The sequence below is a fragment of the Schistocerca americana genome, chromosome 2 (assembly GCF_021461395.2).
Source record: "Schistocerca americana isolate TAMUIC-IGC-003095 chromosome 2, iqSchAmer2.1, whole genome shotgun sequence".
Lineage (NCBI taxonomy): Eukaryota > Metazoa > Arthropoda > Insecta > Orthoptera > Acrididae > Schistocerca > Schistocerca americana.
In genome coordinates, this window is record NC_060120.1 from 777,069,580 (window position 1) to 777,085,554 (window position 15,975).

Here is a 15,975-nt window from a genome sequence, read left to right on the forward strand (position 1 = left end):
GCAATAAGGCAAAGATCTTAACTGAAGGCTATAAGCTACTTTATAGTAGTACAAGTCGGGAATCAAGAAATGGAGTTGGAGTTATTTTGCACAGAGAGCTTCAAGAAAAGGTGCGTGAAGTCAGCAGAGCAAATGATAAGGTCATGTATGTTAAGATGATGTTTGGCGGAGAAATGGTAACAGTGCTGATAGTCTATGCACCCCAAGCGGGATGTTCGGAGGACGAGAGGGAAAAATTTTGGAGAGATTTGGACTGAGTAATGGTCGGAATACCAGAGAATGAAAGAGTGATAGTCGGAGGGGATCTAAATGGTCATGTTGGTGGAAGGAAAGGTGGGGAAGAGAGGTGGCATGGAGGATGGGGGTATGGCGAGAGAAATGAGGAAGGAAAAAAGATAGTGGAGTTTGAAGTGGCCTTTGATCTAGTGATTACGAATACCTACTTCCAAAGAAAAAGAGAAAAACTAATAACATACAGGAGTGGCGAAAATAAAAGCCAAATTGATTACATATTATGTATAAGGAAAAATAGTGGGGAGGTGCGAAATACTAAGGTCATATATGGTGAAGGAATAGCAACACAACACAAGTTGACTGTAGCGGATAGTGACATGAAAGTATGTAAAAGACAGAGGCACATAAATCAATGTGAAAGGGAAAGTAAGTGGTGGAGATTAAAGGACAAACATTTGAGAGAGAAGTTTAGTGAAAAAGTACTGGAAAAGGTAAAATTGGCAGAGAGTGTGCAGGAGTGGTGGAAAATAAATAGTGCTGCTATAAGGAAGACCGGGGAGAAACTGTTTGGGTTAACATCTGGGAGAAGGGTGCCAAAAGATAAGGAAGCCTGGTGGTGGAATGAAGAGGTGCAGAAGGTTGTGAAGGAAAAGAAAGACGCTAAGAGGAAGTGGGGTATGTCCGGAAGTGCTGAGGATGGGCAAGCATACAAAAGTGCAAAGAAGGAGGCAAAACGAGCCGTGGCTAAAGCTAAAGTTGAATCAGTAAGAGGGGCATACGAATAACTGCAGAAAACTCAGGATATGAGACAACTGTTAAATCAAGAGATAAAGCTCCTAAGGATCTAACAGCAATAAAACAAATAAAAGATGAAACAGGAATACTTCTGCATGACCATGGAAAAATAATCCAAATGTGGTTGAATTATTTTGAGAAATTGCTGAATGAAGAAAATGTGAGAGTGAAAACTGAGGAAGGAGGGGCAAACGGATTAACGACGAATGGGCAGTTGAAAAGATGAAAAATGGGAAGGCAGTTGGCCCAGACCAGATCCCCGCTGAGGTATGGAAGTGTCTCGGTAAAAAGGGAATTGAGCTCCTTTGGGATTTAATGAAGAAGATTTGGAGACAGGAGGAGATGCCAGACGAGTGGAGAACTAGTGTACTGATCCCAATATTTAGGGGGAAAGGTCATGTGCAGGACTGCAGTAACTATAGAGGTATTAAACTGATGGCACATACAATGAAAATATGGGAAAGAGTTATAGAAACAAGATTCGCAAGGAGACTGTGATGTGTGAAGAACAATTTGGGTTCATGCCTGGAAGAGGAACGACTGATGCAATACACGCTTTAAGGTGGATAGTGGAGGGACACGGGGAGCTACAAGCCGATCTACATATGGCTTTCATTGATTTGGAGAAAGCATATGACAGAGTCCCAAGGGACGAAATATGGAGAAGCATGAGAGAGCAGTGCCTGCCACAAAAGTATGTGAGGTTAGTGAAGGAAATGTACATAGGAGAAATGACACAGGTGAGAAGTAGTGTGGGCATGACAAAGGAGTTTCCAGTAAAAGTAGGGTTACATCAAGGGTCTGCGCTTAGTTCCTACCTCTTTGACCTGATTATGGATGTGTTGATGAAAGATGTGAAGAAAGAAGCGCCGTGGAATATGATGTTTGCGGATGATGTGGTTCTTTGTGAGCAGAGTATCGACAGACTTGAGGAAAAGCTGGAGGATTGGAGGAAGGCACTAGAAGAAAGAGGGATGAAAATTAGAAGGACAAAGAATATTTAGCACTGAAGGATGTGCAGATGAGGTCTTGCAAGATCCAGGATGATGAGCTGAAATCAGTCTGCAAATTTAAATACCTGGGGTCGTACATACAGAGGGACGAAGGACTGGAAAGCGAGATACAACACCGAATAAATTGCGGTTGGAATAACTGGAGGAAAATGAGTGGAGTGTTGTGTGACAAGAAGGGCATTGGGTTGAAAGAGAAAGTGTACAAGTCGGTGGTAAGGCCTGCTATGATATACGGGGCAGAGACATGACCAATCACAGTAGCCCAGGAAAGGAAGATGGAAGTGGCGGAAATGAGGATGCTGAGGTGGATGTGTGGGGTAACAATGAGGGACAGGTTTAGAAATGAATTTGTTAGAGGAGCTATGAAAGTGGGACCTATGGGGAAAACGATACAAGAGAGCAGACTAAAGTGGTACGGACACATACAGAGAAAAGGGGAAGAGTATATCGGAAACAGAGTTGAAGATATAAAGATTGAAGGAGCGAGAAGGAGAGGAAGATCGAAGATGAGGTGGAAGGGTACGATATCTGGGGACCTAAGGGAGAAAGGATGGAAGAAGGAAGAGGCAATGGATAAGCTACTATGGAGGAGAAAGATCCAGAAGAGCAACGCCGACCCTACGTGACGTGGGACAAGGCGACGATAAAGAAGAAGAAGAAGGAGAATGACGCAAGACAAACTACCAGAGATGACATTGTGATGGCACTTAGAAGTTCTCGTGCCGGGTTGAGAGGAGTGTAACAACTTTTAGGTAACATCTTCATTAACAACTTAAAAATCTCAGTTGACATATCAAACTCAAGAGGTAGACTTCCCATTTCACATTTCCATTTCAGTAACACAACGTATAACAACCCCAATATAAAGCCATTATGAAAAAGTAAATATAAGATGACGTCATTATTACAGGAATTTACAAAATTTAATTCTCGCAGTACCAGGCTGTCAATGCAGTAATTAAAAGAAACACTCTGAAGATCACAGGTGTATAATGTAACTTGCATTTCCTTTAAAGCAAACATAGAACGCTAATTCATGCCAGTAGTTTATGTACCAACTCACAGTTGTTTGTATACCGCACAGTATTTATTACTCCAAGCACATAAAAGATTGTGCTTTTTAAGCACCAATTTAGTCCTTCTAAAAAAACCAACCCCACCAGAAGTATGGGGAAACACGTTTTATTCTCAATAGAGCCAACAAAAAACAGAAAATACCCAAAATATTAACAATAAAGACATCTAATACTCTGAAGAGCCAAAGAAATTGGATCACCTGCCTAATATCTTGAAGGGCCCCCAGGAGCACGCAGAATTCCGCAGCTCGACTTGGCAGAGACTCGACCAACGTCTGAAGTAGTGCTGGAGAGAACTGACACCATGAATCGTGCAGGGCTGTCCAAAAATCCGTAAGAGTGCGAGGGGTGGACATTCTTCTGAACAGCGCGTTGCAAGGCTTCCCAGATATACTCAATAATGTTCCTGTGTTGGGAGTTTGGCGGGCAGCGGAAGTGTTTAAACTCAGAAGAGTGTTTCTGGAGCCACTCTACAGCAATTCTGGACGTTTGAGGTGCCGTACTGTCCTGCTGGAATTGCCGAAGTCCTTCTGAATGCACAATGGACATGAATGGATGCAGGTAACCAGACAAGATGCTTATGAACGTGTCACCTGTCAGAGTCGTATCTAGACTATCAGAGGCTCCATATCACTCCAACTGCACACGCCCTACACCATTACAGAGCCTCCTCCAGCCTTAACAGTGCCACGCTGGCATGCAGGGTCCATGGATTCATGAGGTTGTCCCTTCATACTCGTACACGTCCATCCGCTTGATACAATTTGAAACGAGACTCGTCCGACCGGGCAATATGTTTCCAGTCATGGACAGTCCAATGTCATTGTTGACGGGACCAGGCGAGCCGTAATCCTTTGTGTTGTACAGTTATCAAGGGTACTGGTGTGGGCCCTTTGCTCCGAGAGCCCATATCGATGATGTTTCGTTGAATGGTTCGCACTCTGACACTTACTGAGTGCCCACCACTGAAATCTGTAGCCATCTAAGCGAGAGTTGCACTTCTATCGCGGAAGATTCTCTTCAGTCGTCGTTGGTTCCGTTTTTGCAGGATCTTTTTCGGGTCGCAGCGATATCGGAGATTTATTTTACCGGATTCCTGATTTTCACGGTACACTCGTGAAGTGGTTGTACGGGAAAATTCCCGCTTCTTCGCTACCTCGGAGATGATGTGTGCCACCGCTCGAGCGCCGACTATAGCGCCACGTTCAAATTCACTTTTGATAACCTGCCATTGTACGAGCGGTAACCGATCTAACATCTGCGCCAGACACTTGCTGTCTCATATAGGCCTTGCCGACCGCAGTGCCGTATTGTGTATGTTTATATACTAGTATCTCTGTATTTGAATACGCATGCCTACACCAGTTTCCATGGCCCTTGAGTGCCCTTGGTGAAAACTGCAACAAATGTCATTCAGTCGGCAACGTAAATTAACGTGGAGCCTATAAGTCAATAATTAATGAATATAAAATCGTTTGCATAAATAAAAAAATTAAAAAAAGCTCAGTCACATTTTTCTTGAGAAGTGCGTCCATGTAGGCATGAGCCATTCTTCAAATCACAGTACGGCTTACTACAGCCACCTTTTAACAACGTCTAAAGGATGTTCGTAGCCACCCAACAATACTTGTTTGATTCAGCCGGTCTTCATTTCGCACAAGCCTCAACGTCCCAATAGCGACCCAAGGTAAAATTCCGGCTGCGAATCCTGTGGATGAGTCCAATTTCCCTCCAGGTCGGGCCACGTGGCTCTAAACCCACGCAACGTCGGTATGGAAGATGACGTTTCCTTGCTGGAGACTGCGATGGGCACGTCCAGAAAGCCGCACCCCTCGAAGTGAGCCTCGGAGTGACCCACCACTTGCGGTCAGAGTGTATACTTCCTCGGTGGCGAGCTCATGATATCTCGGAGTCGTTTGGCGTGTGTTCAAGCGGCTCGGTGACGTAACGAAATTAAACCGTCACAGAAATATAGTTTCAAAAACACTGTCAACATCACGATTCTGCTCCATCTGGTTAATGGAGATCATGAAAGCACACCACAATGACTTGATTTTCTTAGAAACTTATCACTGGGATGATTCTCAACCAGTGTATTACACACTCACTTGCAACACTCAGTAAATTTCTACGTAAGATAACGTTTTCCATGTCAGCACGAGTTGTTACCGCCTGACAGTGAATATGAAGTTCCTTCTCATTCCCTTCCCAGTCACTTTTCCTCTTTCTCTTTTCGAAATTATCGTGTAATCTTCTTCTTTCACTTCTTCACAAACCGTTTTTCAATCTTTTATTCCACCCAAATTTCTTCTCCAAATCTTTTGTTGCTTTCCATTTTCGACCGTTGGACATTCAGTTGGGTATGTAGTTGCGAACTCTGCAGATGTGGTAAATTTCTGTACGCCGAACTCCCCCCACAAGTGGTCATAAACACATGAACATTGATGAGCCAAAACATTATGACCACCTGCTTAATAACTTAGGGTCCATATGAATTTGGTCGCCGAGGTATCAACGTGAGTTCACTATAGTGCTCCTGAAACCACTGTAGCACGGTTGTGGCTCCGAGATAGGGACAATTATACTACCGAAAGATGACATCGCTGTCGGGGAAGACATCAAGCCTGAAGCGATGCAGATGGTTCACAGCGTTCAGAATGTCTTCGATTACCACCCCAGATACCATGCAAGTAGAGAAGAATGTCTGCCATACCACAATACTGCTCCCACACGCCGGCGTCCGTAGCGCGCTGCACGTTTCGAGTAGCCGTTCACCTCGATGACGGCGTTTATGGAGCAAAAAACGTAATTCACCCGAAGAGCCGACACGTTTCCATTGATCGACGGTCGAATCCCAATGGTCCCATGCCCACTGCAGTCGTAACTGACGATATCGTTGGGTAAACATGCGAACACGTAGGAGTGGTCTGCTACGGAGATCCATTTCAACAACGTACGATGAACGGTGCGCTCCGAAACACTTACGCGTGCACCAGCATTGTGATCTTTCGGCAGAGATGCCACAGATCACCATACTAATTTACAGAACAGACAAACCTCCGAACCCCACGTCCAACCATTTATCGCCTAGTTTTAGTTTCACTCAATTATTCAAAATGACAGTCACAATCGCATTATTTATTTAGCCGCCCACCGGTTTCAACCCACCATGGGGTCATCTTCAGGGCAATTTACACCATTTGGTCCCTCGCTGGAGTCGTCACCTTGCCTCTGCATGGTTGGTAACTTCACTGTCCTATCCCTTTCCGTAGGTGCTCACGACTGTAGCACGTGAACATTCGACCAGCGTCGCCGTTTCCGAGGTACTCCTTCACATTCTCTGTGATAATAATGTGCCCTGCGTCAAAGACGCTCACTCAATTCATTCCCCCATTAGCAGCCCGTATCTTCGCTAGGGCGATCCCTCGTCCGTGTCCGCTCCGCCTACATACTTTTGTTACCATGTCACGTGCCCGCAACGCCTCCATGCTGCATCCAAAATCACTATAGGCAGTGGTCATAATGTTTGCGCTGATCGGTGGAAGCTGTACATAGATACCGATCTCACCCATCTCATTAAGAATAAGTGAAAATGCAAATTTAAATTCTCCGTTGGTAGCGAAATTGTCGATCATTACGCTGGAGTAGCTGTCGTCAATGTAGCTGACTTTTTGTATTTCGATCTTTGCAACATTGCGATTTTGTGTGTCGATGACCAGTTGATTTAGCTCATTAACATTAATTTTAAGGCCAGAAGAATGTTGTCGTGTGCCGGAAACGAATTTGACGTTTGAATCACTTTGCTCAGGTGATTTTCGCATGTTAACAATGGTATCTTGAATATTATTGAACTCGCTTCAGTAACTAGAACTTCTCGTTGCTGTAAGGTTGACATCTTGGACTCTTTCTCTTCGTCGTGTTGATTATTTTTCTGTGTGTAATCACAATGTTCGATATTTGTCGATTCTATAAGCTCGTTTACATATCTGCGAATAACTCTCGAATGTCTTCCTTTATTTCGCACTTCATTTACGTAACGTCGCGCGAATTTTCGTCTAATTCATTGTTCAGATTGTACACAAATAATTTTATTTTTCATTATTTATTTAAAACATGGCAGAATAACGAAATTTCTGTCAACGTCTCTGACAGCAGATTTCTTCATCATAGTGTCTGGATTCAATACACTACCATTTCAGTTTAAAGTCTCCACTGAAAATCAGTCTGACAGTTCATCATAGATATCAATTCCACCCACTGCACGTCCGTTATCTCCTCTAATTTGTTGACTATTATTGTCCCTTTCAACAATTTTTGATACATTATTTTATACACGAAAATATACAAAAGTGCAGAAATATTAAAATCGTATATAGTTCAGGTAGCCAAGGCGTCCCACATTTTTAATCTATCCAACGCTGCAACAGATGACATTGCGAGGCGCCATTCTAAATCTTAATTCATTTTCACCATTTCTTCTTGTTGACGAGCAGTTAACTTCTCCAAAGCTAACGTGTATAATCCGGATCCCAAAAACATCGTCGTCTTATGCAGGGTGTTTCAAAGTTTTTATGGCAAGTGACTTAGGGTGATAGATGACGTCATGAGAAATGACGTTTGTTAAAGACAGAATGTTGACTACGTTTCCCAACAAACCTAGGTGTCCTTTAGTATTCGCTCGCACTTCAGTGACACAATTTTGCCGAACTAGCAGCGTTTGCTAACGAAGTGTGCAGCGTACTACCTTCCCCAGTAAATTGACTGCATTACTTTCAACAAGAGAACAATAAAAATCGGCTATACCGTCAGTGATGGAGGACCTGGGTTTCTGCTGCAGATAAAGGCGAGTACACCGTTCGATTGCGAATTATAATTACAAGCTTCAAATAAGAGTGACCTACTCCCAGTTATATGCGTGGATGCTACTTTAGTTTTCTTATAATTTTTTGCCCATTTACATGGGGAGAAATGATCATAATAATAAAATAAAAGAAATGAGAACTCGCATCGAAAGCTTTAAGCCTTCGTTTTCCCCGCGCGCTGTTCGGGAGAGGAAGGATAAAGAAGTAGCTTAAAGTTGGTTCAATGAACCCTCTGTCAGTCACTTAATTGTGAATTGCAGAGTTATAATGTATATGCACATGTAGAAAATGAATGTCTCTATGCGGAGAGAGATATTTTAGAGGTGAATCATGAACTATAGTTTTGCTCGACCTACCGCTTTCACGCAGAGCAGATGGCTGAGTAACAGGCAACGAATGGGATGTGAACGAGTGCCTAAGCACTTGCCGCCTTTCGGTTAGGGAATAACCAGTCTTAAACGTCGATACGATATTACAGTGTCTGTGTTCATCAAAAGTATGATGCTGAGTTCATTCGGACATGCATGTCGTACTTATCCGCCGGCACCGTGGAAGTGACCTTCAATTAAAGTATCTACTTTGTAAGGGAATATACATAATGAATGTACAAGTGCAGGTAGTTGACACATCGTTGATGGCATATGGAAGTTCGGTTCTGCACGTGAGTCGTGCTCGGAGAACGTAATGGTAACAAGTCCAGATCCGGCACAAACTTTTTTAATTTCATTATACAGTTGATAGATGTTTGTATTCACAACTGCGAATACATTTCATGTAAGTCTTAAATGATGCCTACCGTCGCGGGAAATGTTAGCCAACATTTACTTCCTAAAAAAAAAATTGTTCCCCGTGACACCATCTGTTACTCCTAGACGTTTGACGTAAAGTTTTTCAAACATCCTTTATAACGCAACCAGTAAGTACTGCATGCTGAAACATCCCGTATTAATTCATTCCCCTCCACAGCTAACGAACTGATAAGTGACTGCATTTACCATTCCTTACTGTGATTCCTTTTGCTACGGATCGGACGTTCGCAGACTTTGTATATTTTGAATTTCAAGTCACTTTTACAAATGATGCGCTCTGAAATTTATTCAGAGTAAAGATCGTGAAAACGTAGCTCATATTTAAAAAATTCGTTCCATGTATCAATAATCATCGTCAGCTCATTCCACAGTGAAACTATCACTTCCGTGAGCAGACTCACAATGTGTCAGAAGAAATTTCGGACTTCGATCCGGTCGTCATCAACTACACTCCACACTGTACTATATTTACTATACTGCGAGACGGTAAAACTGTCTCGCTGGCTGCGCGCAACACTGTCGATCCATACACCATTATTGTTAGAGCAAAGATCTGCCAGATATCGGGTGCCAGTCACAGCAACGTGAATAAACGAAAAGCTAAAATAAAAAAGTAGCAAATCACCCATAATTCGAAATGTGAGGATATAGTACTGTATGGTTTTACGGATCTACAGAGATGTACATGGTTTCAGAGAGCCGATTAACCATCCTACAAAAGCGATACAAAATGCAGAACAGTGCAGTTTCGTTATGAAATTGAAATGGCTATCACAGATTTCAATTAGTACGGTTTAAGATCCATTATGAATTGTTTTCATCTGCCCTAACAAGCGTGAGTGCTGGCACAAAAGCGGTATTGTCTGAAAGCTTCCGCTGGAGCGTAATGAATGTCAGACCGCACTGCCCTCAGGTAAATGCACGCTAATGCCTCTGACTATTCAGTATGAAAGTAGAAAGTAAAAGGGTGTCGACTGTAATTCATTATCGTCCGTAATTAAGCATCCTCCAATAGTTCTGTCGTTATAAAGGACACCGAATAACACACGTGTCACCCACGTGACGAGGTGTTTAGTCTGCCTCCCTACTTCTGTAGCCAGCCGTCAGTTGCCTCTTTGCTGTATTCCACGGAACATAGTCATAATGGAGTGACTGGCTCATTATCCCGATTCCGTGCTTATAGGAGGAAAACACAAAAACTCAAAGCGTATTTCACCACATAATGGATTATCAAGGCTGTTATTCGATCAGATGATATGTGCTGCAGATTTGCCGACGATGGAACTGTTTGGATTTGAAACACAAAAACGTTTGAAACAGAAAATAAAAAAAATACGGCTGAGTGGATTACGAAATCGAAATAAAAGAGCGGATAACTAATGGTATTCATTTTCCTCCGTGAAAAAGTGACGTCCATCATTTCTATGTAACTCAATAGTAATAATGATGATCATATTAAACGCTGTAACAGCGAGTGCATGGCGTACACATATTGTGACCCAGGACTGTTTTCATTCTCTGTTAATTTTTACTGATGCAGTCTTATTGATTCCAAACGCTACAAGAAAAATCTCGTCCAGTACCAAATGAAGACTCGAAAATTTCACGTTCAGCAACCTACTGGTCCATTTCGGTAGTGACATTTCTATGAAGTTAATTTATATACTTTTATAAAGAAAGAACAGCAGTGGGGGTCGTCCGAGACGTAGAAGTGGCCGACAGGAATGCGTTGTAGGAGAGATGATGCATCGTTGTGTGTTGCAAAACTTTAAATCTACTTCTTTTGGATATATTTCGATGTATAATTTGTCGTTATTTGTTTTAAGGGATTACAGCGTACTACGTTGGACGGCCACCATCTTGTTGAATGTAGCCTTATTTCATGATCCACAAATGCTCAGTCCGTGGTCAGATATTGATTTCCGACCTCACAAGACATTAATAATAAGCATCTTTCCTTTACATGCTACTGGGTTATAGGTCCTGCAAGGTAGGTCGACTGGTGCTGTTTCTCCGATTGCTATTCCTTAGGGACGGATGACCTCTGCAGTTTGGTCCCTTAAGAACTCTCTCTCTCTCTCTCTCTCTCTCTCTCTCTCTCACACACACACACACACACACACACACTCACACACACACACACACACATAAGCGCGCGCGCGAACTATTCCTTACATATCGTTCGGATAAATTTCGCAAATTGCTATAACTTTGAATAAAGACGGTATTCAGGATTTATATGTTCGTTTACATGGTTTACAGATTCTTTATACGCAAGATCAATGCTTACAGAATTGAGGAAACATCCTCTTACCACAGCAGGATTCTATAAACAGAATGCTAAGACATGCTCCATTGGTTCGTTGTCTTTACAAAGCAGTACTCACTGTATAATATTCAAGTATTAGCTACTGAAGCCCATTCCTTTTCAGTTGCCCTGAATTATGAAAGTACGTGTGTGTTTTGTGGTTCAGACAGCGTTTGCAAATTGTTTTTCTGGGGCATGAGAATGATACATTCTGCTTAGGTTCAAGGTTTCAGAGCTTAAGGCTTGGTTATAACTATTTACGGGAGAAGTCTGATTCCTATTACAACTGGTAGCTTTCGACATATCACGAAAAGTGAGGCACAGGAGATTCAGTAAGAATACTCAAACATTATAATTCTGCCATTATTTAACTGTGCAGAACGAAGAAATTATAATTAATCATCATAAAATTATTGGTGGGACGAGTTTAGTGTCGTATAGTATTACGTACACAAATATTTATCGCATTGCGCGGCTAAAAATTATTCCATCTGTTTTCATCAATCAAAATTCGTAAGCTGTCGGACATGACGTAGTTTGCGCGGTGTGGTACCTATTTCTCAATATTATATCGAGATTTCGATAATCATTGTGTGAGGACAATTTGTATATTTACCTTATGTGGAAAAAAGACGTCGACTTGTGATAGCTCGAGAGGACTTTGGGGGTTATTAATTTGACATTGCTGGTACCACGCAGAATAGCCTTAGAGATATTTTGTATGATGAGGCCGCCAAACTAATTCTATTTCATTTGATGGTGCATCTACTCGATTTTAAGTAACTTTATAATATCATAGTCTTTGACTTACCTAATGGCAACCATGGTTTATTCAAGTTGTTTGTGTGTCACCTGACTTTGCAACGAACTTTGCTTATATATATACGTTCAATTTATTCGACGTGAGTTATTCGTAGCCCGAACCAGTGTTCCTAGTTGTTATAATATACCTTTCTAGCTGATTCTACCATGGAGTGATACTTAAGGACGCAATGGACACTTGTGTGCCCTTCATATAAATAGCGAGTAAGTTGCGCACTATACCATTAGGTTTGCGGGGAGTGTCGCAACATAAAACACGTTACTAGTCCCATAACTAATACCAACAAAATAAGCATCACTAGCCAAATTATAATTACGAACTTGCATTGGAGTTTCACACGATTTCTGGCGACGAACCTCATTACAAATTCTTACACTAAAGCGTGTTTCGAAACGGACAGTCGTTCCTTCACATAATACACGGCGTTTCCGTAAGGGGGTGGAAAAATTCAACAGGACATAGAGGATGTGACACTGAACAATTTGAGGTAAGGAACCTGGGGATTGAGAAGCCAGCTCAAGGAGACATTACTGTGTACTTTTCAACTGTGTCTTTTTGTACTTACATTACTTGCACGAAACTGCAAATACCATCATTGACACAATGAACGTACCATTTGTACTGTATCTTACAAAATGTGCAGAAACTGACGGCTCTCAATCTCAATGCAAGTATGACATCAATTAACAATATTCTGACGCACCCAGACAATATCCCTGGTGAAACATCCTGGCAGATTAAAACTGTGTGCCGGACCGAGACTCGAACTCGGGACCTTTGCCTTTCGCGGGCAAGTGCTCTACCAACTGAGCTACCCAAGCACGACTCACGCGCCGTCCTCACAGCTTTAATTCTGTCAGTCCTCGTCTCCTACCTTCCAAACTTTACAGAAGCTCTCCTGCGAACCTTGCAGAACTAGCACTCCTGAAAGAAAGGATATTGCCGAGACATGGCTTAGCCACAGCCTGGGATATGTTTCCAGAATGAGATTTTCACTCTGCAGCGGAGTGTGGGCTGATATGAAACTTCCTGGCAGATTAAAACTGTGTGCCGGACCGAGACTCGAACGCGAGACCTTTCCCTTTCGCGGGCAAATGCTCTACCAACTGAGCTGCCAGGAAGTTTCATATCAGCGCACACTCCGCTGCAGAGTGAAAATCTAATTCTGGAAACATTCCCCAGGCTGTGGCTAAGCCAGGTCTCCGCAATATCCTCTCTTTCAGGAATGTTAGTTCTACTAGGTTCGCAGGAGAGCTTCTGTGAAGTTTGGAATGTAGGAGACGAGGTACTGGCAGAAGTAAAGCTGTGAGGACGGGGCGTGAGTCGTGCTTGGGTAGCTCAGTTGGTAGAGCACTTGCCCGCGAAAGGCAAAGGTCCCGAGTTCGAGTCTCGGTCCGGCACACTGTTTTAAACATCCAGGAAGTTTCATATCAGCGCACACTCCGCTGCAGAGTGAAAATCTCATTCTGTAATATCCCTGGTGTATTTAGAATCACATCACAGGCAACTTCAATTCTGGAAATTAATCCCATAACCGTATCCACTGAGGTCTCATATCGCTTCCCACGCCCGGGTTCCCGGGTTCGATTCCCGGCGGGGTCAGGGATTTTCTCTGCCTCGTGATGACTGGGTGTTGTGTGATGTCTTTAGGTAAGTTAGGTTTAAGTAGTTCTAAGTTCTAGGGGACTGATGACCATAGATGTTAAGTCCCATAGTGCTCAGAGCCATTTGAACCATTTTTCAAGTCTCATAAACAAGTGACTGCAGATATCTCCATTGAAAATAATCAAGGGGATTCAGGTCAGGTGATCTCGCAGGGCATGGAATATGATCTCCATTTCCAGTCCTGTGACCAGGAAATATAGCAATGAGATGGTTGCGGATATCCATACATATGTGAGGCGTTGCACCGTCATGTTGTATCCAGATCCTCTCACGAACAGCCAAGGGTATGTTCTCCAATAACTCAGGTAGAACTGTTGGCACAAACCTCAACAACAGGTGGCCATTCAGACGGCAAGGTAGAAGATATGGCCCAGTGCAGTGGTGGATACAGAAAAACCTCAAGGAGGGAGCGCTAAAGATATCTTGAGCTACCTTTACTTTTAACGTAATAAAAAATAGTCAAGTCACATGCAAAGTTTAAGAAAGTTTTATTTAAACCGATTATACACATATACAGGGCAATGCCATCGTATGATATAAAGAAGTTACAATTTTAGTTCTCTTCCTTAAATGATGAATTCTATACGCCTATTCTTCCTGGTAAATTGGTTAATTACATCGTCAATAGGACAATCCATATCAGGGTGAGAGTTCAACAGAGCTAATCCATTAAGTCGATCCTCCTTCACTGTCGCCCTCAGCCATGTCTTTGTACGCCGGAAAATTGAAAAACTTCTTTCTACTGGAGCAATAGATGCAGGTATACAAGCAAATATTTTGTACAGTGGTGCAAAGTAGGATAGTCAGATCAAGAACAAACGGACAGCGCTTGCATAACAGAATCACGATCATTACAGGCGCTAATGCGAGTTCGCTTTTATTGAATAATCTCTCCCTATAGTCTCTTCTTAATCACAAAGAGTGATTCTTCTTCAAAGAACAGTAGTTCAGTTAAGCACTGATTCAATTTATGTGCCAGATCATTACCGTCATGTTTCCGTAGTTGTGAGGGCAAAAGTATGTTTAATTTTAAATGATAAATATTTTATTCAGCAAAACGTTCTCTCATGTCAGTCATAACATGGTCCAATGTTGGAATTAAAACAGTTCTTTGCCAGCATGTCATGCCATCACCATTATGATCGCAGTTTTCCATGTGTCTCTGTCTGCCTATAAGACGAGGAACATTTATCTCCACTTCTAACTCTCCCGTAACTACCTTCGTCTTTTGAACAATACGAGCAAAGTAGCTATCAGTATTCTCTCATGCCGTCGTACACCTTGAGAGTCAATTCTAATTTCGCTTTTGCCATAGCGATATCCAAGCTAGGGGTTTTGTAAGATTTTGCTGACTGGATATGATAAGCGATCTGAAGTTTTTCCGGTGTATTTCCAATTTGGAAAGTTCTCAGGTATCCTACCGGGTAGCATCGTAATTTCTCCACAATATTTCGGCAGACGTACACTCTGCCATCTTCAGGTGGTTCCTGACGAATGCTGTTCTGTTCCTCTCGGCGCCCTATATACACTAGTCGTTACCCCCTCCATCGTTCCTCTCCTGGTGTCTTCGGTGCGGCCGGCGCGGTGGCTACTGGAGGTGGTGGGGGAAGCGGCGCCTGGGTCTGAACTGGGGTCTGCCTGCTGCCGCCGTCGGGGGCGGTCCCCGATCTCGATCAGACTGCGCCAAGAGAACAAGAAGAAGAAACAGAAGCACACAAGTCAATGGCTTGCATTCGGAAACACCTCAAGAAAAATCGGTAGAATCCTGTGGAAACACAATGTGAAATATGTATTCCGACCCCCTGCAAAAACCTTTACTCTACTCGGTTCAATGAAAGATGACCTAGGCCTTCCAAAACCATCGAAATTCCATGTCAGTGCGGAAAATCATACACTGGGGAGACAGTCCGCACTGTAGGAGAGAAGTGCCGCGAACACAAGCGCCATACCGAATTACGCCAGGCCACTAAATCAGCCGTGGCTGACCATTGTATAAAGACTGCCCATACTATGGACTATGAAAAAACAAAAATACTCTGCCAATCCTCCTACTTCTGGGACTGCGTTACTAAAAAGGCCATAGAAATCCGACTACAGGACGATCTAATTAATAAAGACAGCAGCCTTCAACTTAGTCAGGCTTGGAACCCTGCACTCAGCCTGGAGAGAAAGATGCGGTCCCAGAGATCGAGGACCGACCCCGACGGCGGCAGCAGGGAGACTGCAGACTCCAGTTCATGCTGCTTCCCCCACCACCTCCAGTAGCCGCCGCTCCAGCCGCCCCGAAGACACCAGGAGAGGAACGGTGGAGGGGATAACGGCTAGTATATATAGGACGTCGAGAGGAACAGCACGGAATTCGTCGGGAACCACCTGAAGATGGCAGCGAA

General features: G+C 43.1%; 1 protein-coding gene across 1 annotated transcript; it reads left to right on the top strand.

The window, feature by feature from the left end:
• The first annotated feature begins 260 nt into the window (after window positions 1-260).
• LOC124594424 lies at window positions 261-1,019 on the top strand. Its single transcript, XM_047132795.1, has one exon. It carries the CDS (start codon window positions 261-263, stop codon window positions 1,017-1,019), a length of 759 nt encoding a protein of 252 aa, XP_046988751.1.
• The last annotated feature ends 14,956 nt before the right edge of the window (window positions 1,020-15,975 follow it).

Excerpts from the sequence above, each read along its gene's own strand:
- LOC124594424 (XM_047132795.1), top strand. The coding sequence starts at position 261 with ATGGTCGGAATACCAGAGAATGAAAGAGTGATAGTCGGAGGGGATCTA.